At 36.4% G+C, this 10,899-nt stretch overlaps 1 protein-coding gene across 1 annotated transcript; it reads right to left on the reverse strand.

The window, feature by feature from the left end:
* Window positions 1-411: 411 nt before the first annotated feature.
* On the reverse strand, window positions 412-9,840 carry LOC127420112 (protein-glutamine gamma-glutamyltransferase K-like). Its single transcript, XM_051662113.1, has 14 exons — window positions 9,629-9,840; window positions 8,227-8,318; window positions 7,307-7,498; window positions 6,931-7,182; window positions 6,558-6,676; window positions 6,311-6,418; window positions 5,924-6,101; window positions 5,690-5,828; window positions 5,136-5,328; window positions 4,848-5,001; window positions 4,462-4,746; window positions 4,159-4,319; window positions 1,081-1,217; window positions 412-902 (listed from the first exon to the last, which is right to left on the reverse strand). The coding sequence occupies exons 2-14, from the start codon at window positions 8,315-8,317 to the stop codon at window positions 758-760; spliced, it is 2,154 nt and encodes a 717-aa protein (XP_051518073.1). The 5' UTR covers window position 8,318; window positions 9,629-9,840; the 3' UTR covers window positions 412-757.
* Window positions 9,841-10,899: the final 1,059 nt, after the last annotated feature.

A 10,899-nucleotide genomic window follows, 5' to 3' on the forward strand; every position in this document is an offset into this window, starting at 1 on the left:
CATGTGTTTGAAATGAGTTGAATTAACTTAAAATTACTATGTAATCTCAACACAAACACTTTGTGTAGAAAGAACCTAGTTGAATTGGGTAAACCCAACTAAATTTTCAACTAAAACATAAAATAACACTGAATTTTAACATTTACTCTCCCTATCGAGTCCCATGTAAAGCATGCTGGGAAATGGAAATCGCCTGCCCAGTTTCATCAATGCTACATCAACACCACAAAAAGTATTCATGTAGTCCCAACTCAAATGAATTAAGTAAACTTCCATTTTACAATTTTAAATGGATAGAACGCTATGAAATCAAGTTGTGACAAAACATTCTAGAACTGAGTTGCTTTAGTTAATTTTAAGTAAATTTAACAAGCAGCAAAAAAATGTTTTTGTGTATAATAGACTCGTCAGAATTTTACAAAATTGTGTTATTCAGTTTAACAAATATTTTTTATTAAGGATGAGGCCACAAAGAGTAGACATTAAGTGAAGAAATGTATCATAAAATGACAAATGTTGGAGTTTTCAAAAGTTTTCAATCAAATAAGTGGTTAACAAGCAAACAAAAAAGAAACAAAGTTTATAATTAGCTAGTGTGACATTTACAATCTCTCCTACACTATTACTTAACAAAAGAGCCCCTAAGAAAACAACATCCTCTAAGATTGTGATAAAATGAACCCTAAAATGTTTACCATTTACAGTTTGCAAATGTAAAGAACGTGTTTTTTTCTCTTTACGTAATTTGAATGCTTTGTCACTGTTGTCTAACAACTATGTCAGCGAATCCATGGACCTGAGTCAGCTGAGGACAGTCGAGGGATGCCAGGAGTTTGTGTGGGCCATGACACTTGGGAACAAATGTCTCCGTCAGGTTCACCGTGGCCAGACTTGCAATGTCACTGAGAAAGAAAAAGATTATTATATACCTACCAAAACTAAAACTACACAGCAACATATTGGATCTAATATTTCAATTGTATTAGTTCAACATGGTTTTCTTCAGACAATTTTAATCTAGTTCAATCAGATAAAACGAATATAATTGAATTTAATATATTATACTATGTATTATCTTACCCATGTGTAATTGTTCTGGCCTGCTGCAGTCCCAGTCCCTCAATACGGAAACTCACATTCTTCAGCACACAAGACAGCGGGTTTTGGAATGTGATTTTGACTGGCATTTCTTTGCCCTCTATGCAGTCAGATACAGGCTGATAGGGAAGATCACAATCAAATTAATACCATAAAATTTACATTAGACAATCAAGCAAAAAGCTCAAGCCAGTTTCCAAAACAAATTATGAAAAACAGTCACAGTGAATTATAAAAACGAAGTGACTATTTGCGCTAGTTGTAATTAAACAGCACCTGCTACCAGTGTTGGTTAAGTTACTAAAAAATAGTAATTCCCTACTAATTACTAATAATTACTATTACAATTTTCTAAAATTGTAATAGTAAGGGGCAAATTATTGGCCTGCATCAAGCAAAGAAAACAACTAAGGAGATTGCTGAAATCACTGGAATTGTGTGAAGAACTGTCCAACACATTATTAAAACCTGGAAGGATAGTGGAGAACCGTCAGCTTCACGGAAGAAATGTGGTCGGAAATTTTTTTTTTTGAATGATCGTAATCAGAGATCAATAAAATACTTGAAGTCACATCGTAAAAAAATCAGCAGTAGAACTCACAGCTATGTTTAACAGTGAAAGTAAGAGCATTTCCACACACACAATGCGACAAGAACTTATAGTATTGGGACTAAACAGCTGTGTGGCCACAAGAAAGCCACTTGTTAGTGAGGCTAATTGGAAAAAGTAACTTCAATTTGCTAGAGAGCATAAAGATTGGACTGTGGAGCAATGGGAAAAGGTCATGTGGTCTAATGAGTCCAGATTTACCCTATGCCAAAGTGATGGGCGCGTCAGGGTAAGAAAGGAAGCGCATGAAGTCACGCATAGTGCCCACTGTACAAGCCTCTGGATGCAGTGTTATGATCTGGGGTTGCTTCATTTGGTCAGGTCTAGACTCAGCAACGTTATGTGGCAATAAAATGAAGTCAGCTGACTACCTGAATGTACTGAATGACCAGGTTATCCCATCAATGGATTTTTTTCCCCTGATGGCACGGGCATATTCCAGAATGACAATGCCAAGATTCATTGGGCTCAAATTGTGAAAGAGTGGTTCAGGAAGCATGAGGAATCATTTTCACCCATGAATTGGCCACCACAGAGTACTGACTTGGGCTGGTAATCGATTCCAAAAAGAATCGATTCCTCGAATGTTTGTAAGGGAAGGTTAGGGTTACGTTTAGGGGGATAGGTTGGTGTAGGGTGTCTGTGGGACTCTAAATAAACACAATAAACATGCTACATTGATGCCCCTATGCTGTATGTTAGTATTTAAACAGGGGTGCAAATAAAATATGAAACTATTTGCACTGGGATGCAAATAACATCTAAGACCATTTGCACTTAGTGCAAAGAAGATGCTTTCTGTTGCAATTTACACTTACATGCAAATAGCCTCTTCCTAAAAAAAAAATTAGTAAGTTTAAATAAAATGGTAATACTTTACAATAAGGTTCATTTTGTTTACATTAGTTAATGCATTAGATATCATAAACTAAGAAAATATTTTTTCAGCATTTATTAATCTACCAATGTTAAAGGTGCACTCAGTAATTTTTTTCGGCATATAAAAAGTTTTACTCCTAAAGAAATTAATAGTTATTTTGAAACATAGGTATAAATTCATGAGCAATCACATGAGATGAAGACACCAGTTATATCAGTAACCTTATAAAAGCTGTTTTACTTTACATGGAGAGGGTCCCCTCATGGGGGTTGCCATGTTAGAATCACATGACCAGCCGAATATTACTCGCTTAATCTCAGTATCGCCTTGATGTTGGACACTTTCACTCTTGGATTAAAATAATCATGGTTGACTGTGTATAGCAAATTTCTACAATGGCATATGTAACTAAAAACTATTGATTTTGAATGATGCTGCATCCACACCGCTAGGTGTCACTGTAGGTCCAAGATGACACAAACGCAAAAGTTACTGAGTGCACCTTAGTTAATAAAAATACAACTGTTAATTGTTAGTTCATGTTAGTTCATAGTGCATTAACTAAAGTTAACATACACAACTTTTGACTGAAAAAAGTACTACTATATGTTCTGAAATTTACAAAAAAAGGAATAGTTCACCCAAAAATTTAAATTCTCTCATCATTTACTCACCCTTATGCCATCCCGGATGTCCATGACTTTCTTTCTTCAGCAGAACACAAATTGTTTTTTTAGAAGAATATCTCAGCTCTTTTGATCCATACAGTGCAAGTGAATGGATGCCAACATTTTGAAGCTCCAAAAATCACATAGGTCAGCATAAAAGTAATCCAAATTACTCTAGTGGTTAAATCCATGTCTTCAGAAGTGATTTGATAGGTGTGGGTAAGATCTATATCATGTATATAAGTCAATTTTTACTATAAATTCTTATCCCTGCTCAGTCAAACTCCACTTTAACTTTCACTTTCACATTCTTCTTCTTGTGTTTTGGGGGATTTACAATCTTCATGCATATGCCCCTACTGGGCAGAGAGAAAATTTCTAGCAAAAATGGACTTAAATATTAATCTGTTTCTCACCCACACCTATTATATTACTTCTGAAGATATGGATGAAACCACTGGAGTCATATGGATTACTTTTATGCTGTCTTTATGTGCTTTTTGGAGCGTCAAACTTTTGGCCCCTATTCACTTGCATTGTATGGACCTACAGAGCTGAAATATTCTTCTAAAAATCTTAATTTGTGTTCTAGAAGTAAGAAAGTCAAACACATCTGGGATGGCATGAGAGTGAGTCAATGATGAGAGAATTTTCATTTTTGGGTGAACTATTCCTTGAACCAAGATTAATAAATGCTGTAAAAGTATTGTCCATTGTTAGTTCATGTTAACTAATGTTGTTTACTAATGTTAATAAATGGAACCTTATAGTAAAGTGTTACCAATAAAATTAACAGAAAAATCCCAAACCTTGTAGAATACAAACCTACAACCTATTAGTCTAGATTTTTGACCACTATGCCACACAATCTCAGTTTAAATGCAAGATCCTGCTGAACTCACAGCAATCACAAGATCTGGCGTGCGCAGTCTGAAGTTGAACTGGGAGGCCAGAATCTGTTTAGTCTGAGCAACCTGTCCAAAGAGATTGAGCATCAGTGCTGCTTGGTCCACAAGGTGGAATTTATACTCATCATATCGCAGAGTCCAAGGTATAGTCTGGACTATAAAGGGAAAAGAGAAAAACATTGGATGAATACTAATTCTCTTATTCAAGTCTCCTAATATACCACCTGTGGTCTGTACTGTAATGTCATGCTGTTGATCAACACTAAACATTGATTTCAAGCTTCTATCATCACTCACCATCACAAGGCTTCAGCTCAATATCTATCTTGCCCTTTCTCACTAAGGCATTGTGAACTCCGGTGTAGTACGTGGATGCCACCTGGCTGTGGAGGGTGACGGTACGAGGTGAGTCGCATGTGTTCTTCAGAACGATGGAAAGCACAGCATCCTTGCCCACACATGGTCCCTCTCCCTGCATAGTGACTTTAACAGTCACTTCCCTGGCACAGGGCAATGGGGATATGCATTGCTTGGAGCCATGGCGAATGGCCGTTTCCAAAGCAATACGCTGTTCATCTGTATCTGATGAATGTTGTAGAGAGAAGGAAGATAAGTTCATTTAAACTGTTCTGAGTTCAATCCAAATACCTTCAGGGATTCATGCAATCAATAATGTGATCAACCTTGTGGATGTTTGTAGAGGTGTGTGATATCAAAACGTTTGTCAGAGCCAACAGCCTTGGTGCTGATGCAGTGACCTACTGCGTTCTTCTCAACGTGGACAACACCAAAGGTCCCATCACATTTCCGCTGCCAGTAGACTTTATTATTGTTCACCTGGAACAAAAAGGACCAAACATTACTTCTACAGTACTAACACTATACCATATAATGGATCTATGCAACTGGACTGCATTTACATGAGAAAGAAAATGTTTTTGATGGAATGATAAATTAGGTGTAAGGCATACTTCAGCAAAAACAAAGGGCACATCATGCTTTAGGAAGACCTGCCCACTACGAATCGCAGCAACAGAGGTGGGGCCACAGCGGTAGAAGCCCTGGCTGGTCTCCTGAGGAGTGGAATCAACCACCTGCCAACCTCCGAAACCAGCTGGCAAGTCTGGCCGAGTCATCCAAGACTCATTCCACACATGGTAGTTCCTATATGAAGAGAAGCAAGAAATAAAGTGAGAGACAAACAATCGGTGATTGGAACAGACAGTTAGAAAAGTGAGGGAATATTTACAAGTAACAACTTTCAAGACTATAAATGCAGTATAACATGGCCCATTTAAAGGGATAGTTAACTCTTTTGGACCCTGTTGACTGTATGGACCTATAGAGCTAGGAGTTTGTGTTCAGCAGAAGAAAGAAAGTCACACACATTTGGGATGACATGAGGGTGAGTAAATTATGAGATAATTTAATTTTTTATTTTTTTTATTTTTTTGGGTGAAATATTCCTTTAAGAGATCAGTAGACTAGATTTATAGTAAAAAGTCATATTTGGAAAAAATCTTACCAGATCGAATTACAGTTCAGGTTGTCGATAAGCTCAAATTTCTCATCTAAATAAACGTCTGTTGTCAAACAAACATCTGTGTCATGAGCTGACAAGAAATTGGAGACAGGACGAGTGGGAATGCCTAAACACCTCAACACTGAGAGAAAGAGAAGACAAGAAAAAATAAGTATTTTACACCACCTCACTTTCTCAAACCCTTTTTTTCCTTGTCCTTTTTGCATGAACTCTTACATGTGTTGGTGACTCCAGCGAAGACCATGCTCTGTCCGTATTTCACAGGTATTCCTCCACTTTTGTGGTACTGTTTCAGAATGGGACTGCTACCACACCAGGCTGTTGGAGCAATCCCACCTCTGTAATTATTTGACCAGTTACCAGTCAACACACCAAAGCCATCGTTGGCAATAACCTGTCAAGAGGTGGTCGAAAGGTGTTATGTCATTATCTGTCCACTGTGCTTGACATCATCAACCATTTATGCATGCATTTGGCAGATGCTTTTATCCAAAGCGACTTGAAGTGCATTCAAGCTACACATTTTATCAGTGCATGCATTCCCTGGGAATGATCTTAGCATTGTTAGTGCCATGTTCTACAAAAAAGAAAGTGAAGACTCACCATGGCAGATACCACTCTGGCGACATTAACAGCGCTTGCCCATCCTGAGCAAGGGGTGCCACTGCTTTCCAACACATACAAACATGCAGCCAAGACTCCCTCATCAAACTAAGAATCACAGATCAGAAAAAAGAACATTCTAGATTCAAGAAACATTTGCTATGTTGTGTTAAGCTATAGAAAAAGGGTTTCATAGCACTTTGTTTTTGCTTGTTCTGTCATGTAGGAATGAAAGTCCATCTCTTACTTGACCAAAGTTCCATGTTCTGCAACCAATCTGTTGCTTAGTTCCATAGTAGATTCTTCCCATGTCATTCAGCACATACTCAGTTCTCTCTGCATTATCCTGCAGGTACACACAGTCATCTGAAAAGGTGACAGAGAGAGTTGAATTTTAACTGGAAAGTTTTATGTAGATTTCATTACAATGCAATACAATCAGCTTTACTGGTCCTCCAGCAAAACCAGCACTAATCAGCTTGGACCAACATGGATATCTGCTCATAGCTGAAGGTTTTGAATGAAATGCAAGTAGGATATACGTATAAAAATCATTCAGTCTAAAGTGCATGATTATTTTTGCCTTGATCACCTACAACGCCCATGTCATTAACACATACCTCTACACCAGGGGTTGAACAGCATGTAAATGTCATTGTCAGGGTTGTATGGCGAAATGTATCTGGCTCCTGGACAGTGTGTTGCAACATTGAGCTTGTATCGTCCAATACAAGCAGACGGAGCAGAGTTAACACTCAGTTTAATTCGTTTTTGTCCCTGTTCAACAATTTTGGCTCCCCAGCAGTCTTTCTTCAATTCTTCCACTAGTGGAACAATCACGTACGTGCCGTTCTGTATTGATGGAATGTTACCTGTAAAACACAGTAGGTAAGACAACCATTTCAATGCTGATTTAGCCCCTCTAGCATGTTCACTCTAAATATATCAGCATGTCCACTGTCAAATGTGGTAGAAAGGAAAAAAGCCATAACTTACCAAGTGTCAGCTCCAGGTGCAGTTTGTCTCTATTTGGAACAAAAGGCCGGGACAGCTCAATCCACATGTGAAAACACTGTCCTCTACGGACGATGAGGTGATCATTAAGGTAACAATTTGTGTAATGCTCCAGTCGATTCGGTCCTGTCCTGCATTTAAGGAGGTCGATGGAACATACCTGCAGTACTGAATCTGAGAAAAAGAAAAAGATAGAAAACAACGAATGACCATGCCTTGATATTAGCCTTGAAGTTATGTTAAAAGAAATCATTAAAGGAATATTCCGGGTTCAATACAAGTTAAGCTCAATTGATAGAATTTGTGGCATAATATTGATAAAAAAAATAAAAAAAAATAGACTCATCCATCCTTTTCTTTGAAAAAAGCAAAAATCAAAGTTACAGTGAGGCACTTACAATGGAAGTGAATGGGGCCAATTTTTGGGGGGGGGTGGGTGTCAAAGGCAGAAATGTGAAGCTTATAATTTTATAAAAGCACTTGCATTAATTCTTCTGTTAAAACACATATTATTTGAGCTGTAAAGCTGCTTAAATCGTCATTTTTACTGTCATTTTAGGGTTTGTTGACTGCATCGTTATGGCAACGAAGTTGTAAAATTGGCTATAACTATACACAGATAAGGTTAGTAAGCTATTTTATCACACTAAAATCATGTTAACACACATGTTGTTTACGTCTTGTGGCTATACTTTTGAAAATTAACATTTACCGATTGGCCCCATTGACTTCCATTGTAAGTGTCTCATTGTAACCCAGATTTTTGCTTTTTTTCTAAAGAATGGGAGGGACGAGTCAAAATTGATTTTTGTGGTAATCAACATTATGCCACAAATGCTGTCGATAAAGCTTCATTTGTATTAAACCCGGAATATTCCTTAAAGAAAATGTACAGCCCTTACCTTCGCTTCCACATGCGTGTTTGCTTTCACGAACTGGCTTGCAGCTTGCTCCCAAGTCCACTTTAGTTCCAGCGTTTTTGATTCCTGACATACTGTACAGTTCAAAAGTAGGCATATGGAAAGGACAATAAAATGAAAAAGTATAAACATAATCAGTGAGTGATCATGCACAAAGATAGAGGGTTAATCATTCATAAAAAAAGTATATAAGGCTGCTTTCAAACACATCGAGAAAAATGCAGCGGTAACACTTTACAATAAGGCTCCATTCATTAATATTAGTTAACCTCCTGAGACCCCGCATCCACATGTGTGGACATTACGTTTTGGCTTCGCTAAAAGCTATGCATAATTTAGTTACATTTAAACCGACTGATCACAGTTCAGGAGACTCTGTGCTGTCAGTAAAGTGCTAAAATTTTAATACACAGAGTCATGTGACAAAACAACATGCCGGCGATCATTTGAGTCAGAAGATTAGAGTCTCTAGTGTTATCCGATATGTCATTTAAATAAATTCATTGATTTATTGCTAAACACCATGCCGTTAAACACAATGACCACGTATGTGGACTATAGGATCATTTTCCTTAAAATATCCAATATTCACTCTGCGGTATCACATTGAGAATCAATGGATGCATCCAAAAGCTGGAAAACGTCGCTTTTTGGAGTGTGTATATGGCGTTAGGATGAAAATAAGATGCATTTCAAACTATTCTGAGACCAGTGCAGACAGACGGCACACTGGAGGTTAAGTCATTCCCTAATTAGGGAGCAAGGGAGCAAGGGAACAAGGGAGCATCCTATAGCTTTACTATACAGCCAAGTGCATTTACTCCTAACATCTGGTCAAAAGTTCAGTTTCAGGCTGCAGATGATGTTTGGACCACCCAACATGTTTGGCATACATGGGACAATGGTAATCAGTATACTGGAGATTGGATAATGCTGGCTATTTCATTCAATCAGAATTAATTATGCTCATTTCTGATGTAATGTCTGTAACATCTCAAAAGCATGAATAACCACTCCTGGAAACATAATAAACAATTTGATCAAAGGAAATCTGACCTTCTATAGCTTGGTATTATTTACAGTTTCACAACTTAGTCCCACTGTCCACATATGTGGATATACATTTTTAGGAAAACTATTTTGTCTAAAAAATAATACTTATTATTAATTAATTAATTTATTTATTATGTCTCAGTGGGTAGCACTGTCGCCTCTCTCACTGAATAATTCCCATGTGTAAATTTTTGGATGGCTATTTTCTAAAATGTCCTTTTCTATAAAAATCTGAATGCCAGATTTCTAAAAAGCAGTTATTATGTGCAAAATAAAACCAGGTTACAGGCTTAAAACAATGTTAAATAATTGTTTTAAGTTGATTACTTACATGATGGAAGTCCTTGTTCCTTAATGTGTTTGAAGAGTGCCTTGTACCTGTTAGTTACCAGAATAATCGTACTCAAGTAACTGTTCTCAGGGAACTTAAAGCAAATGAGAAGCAGGTGAAAAGTAGGTCTTGCGGTGCCAAACTTGCTGTGAAATTTTTCTCCACAACACACCGTTTTATAATCACCTCCTCTGAACAGCTCATAGTGTGTAACCAATGACCATCATAAGAGGGAAGGTTTGGGTGAGTCACACAAGCTGTTTTTTTAATTGTCTCTTTTAGAAAATTAATGGAGTCAAATTAACATCTTAGAGTAATTGTTCTGAACTGAACAATTATGCTAAGATGGCAATTCTGCCTTCTTAGTATAATAATTAGAGTAAGAAGGCAGAGCTCTCAATGAGAAATCCGGTAATGCTGGTACATGTACATAATCTCTATATAATGGTAAAGTAACAATAGTAAAATTTAAAATTGTTCCACAAAGAAACAAGAAACAGTTTATTTTCTTATTTATGATTGTGGTCATTGTGTTATATCAATTTTAGAAAGATAATGTCTCATATATTTAATTTACACAGTGTCTGTTTAGATAAGTTAATAGCATGTCACTGATATCAAAAGAAAAAAATATATATAAATATGCATCAATAGTTTAAATAAGAAAAATCTGTACAAGATAAGATTTACATTTTACAGTACTGATAATTGAGTATAATAAGGTATAAGAGCATGATGACATGAAAATGGAAATAATTAATGTTGCAGTATATGAACAATAAGATCCTTCAAAATGCAAATACATAACATTTTACAGAACCAGTGCACAACGATTTTAAAATGTTTAAAAAGACATTAAAACATGGTTCCCTGATCCATTTCAGTACAAAATAAATTGCACCTTTTAAATATTACAACTGATATAATAAAGATAGGACTGGTTGATAATATTGTGTGTGTAAATGTAACACAATAGACCCTTTAAAAGACTGTAATAACATGTTTTCACCTTATTTAGCTTCATAAATCTAGTAAACTTTTTATATTATTTTTTTTATTTTTTTTATTGTTTAGTGTAAATGTATAACATTATACTTTTTGTTATATTACCCTGGCAATAATAGACTAAATAAAAAAAAAAAGTATATATCACTAAAACATCAGTTTTCCCTTTCACAGCCATTGTTTTTGTACAGGTATTAGTATGTCTTAAGCAACTGTGTATTATGGGTTTTTGTGGTAGAGAAAATGCAGAATAGCGTTTATGACAA

Source organism: Myxocyprinus asiaticus, chromosome 29 (assembly GCF_019703515.2).
Source record: "Myxocyprinus asiaticus isolate MX2 ecotype Aquarium Trade chromosome 29, UBuf_Myxa_2, whole genome shotgun sequence".
NCBI lineage: Eukaryota > Metazoa > Chordata > Actinopteri > Cypriniformes > Catostomidae > Myxocyprinus > Myxocyprinus asiaticus.

Coding starts and splice junctions, on each gene's coding strand:
- LOC127420112 (XM_051662113.1), bottom strand. CDS start 8,317: ATGTCAGGAATCAAAAACGCTGGAACTAAAGTGGACTTGGGAGCAAGC. Junction 7,499..8,226: donor ACACGCATGTGGAAGCGAAG/GTAAGGGCTGTA, acceptor TCTTTTTCTCAG/ATTCAGTACTGCAGGTATGT. Junction 6,419..6,557: donor GAACATGGAACTTTGGTCAA/GTAAGAGATGGA, acceptor TGTGATTCTTAG/TTTGATGAGGGAGTCTTGGC.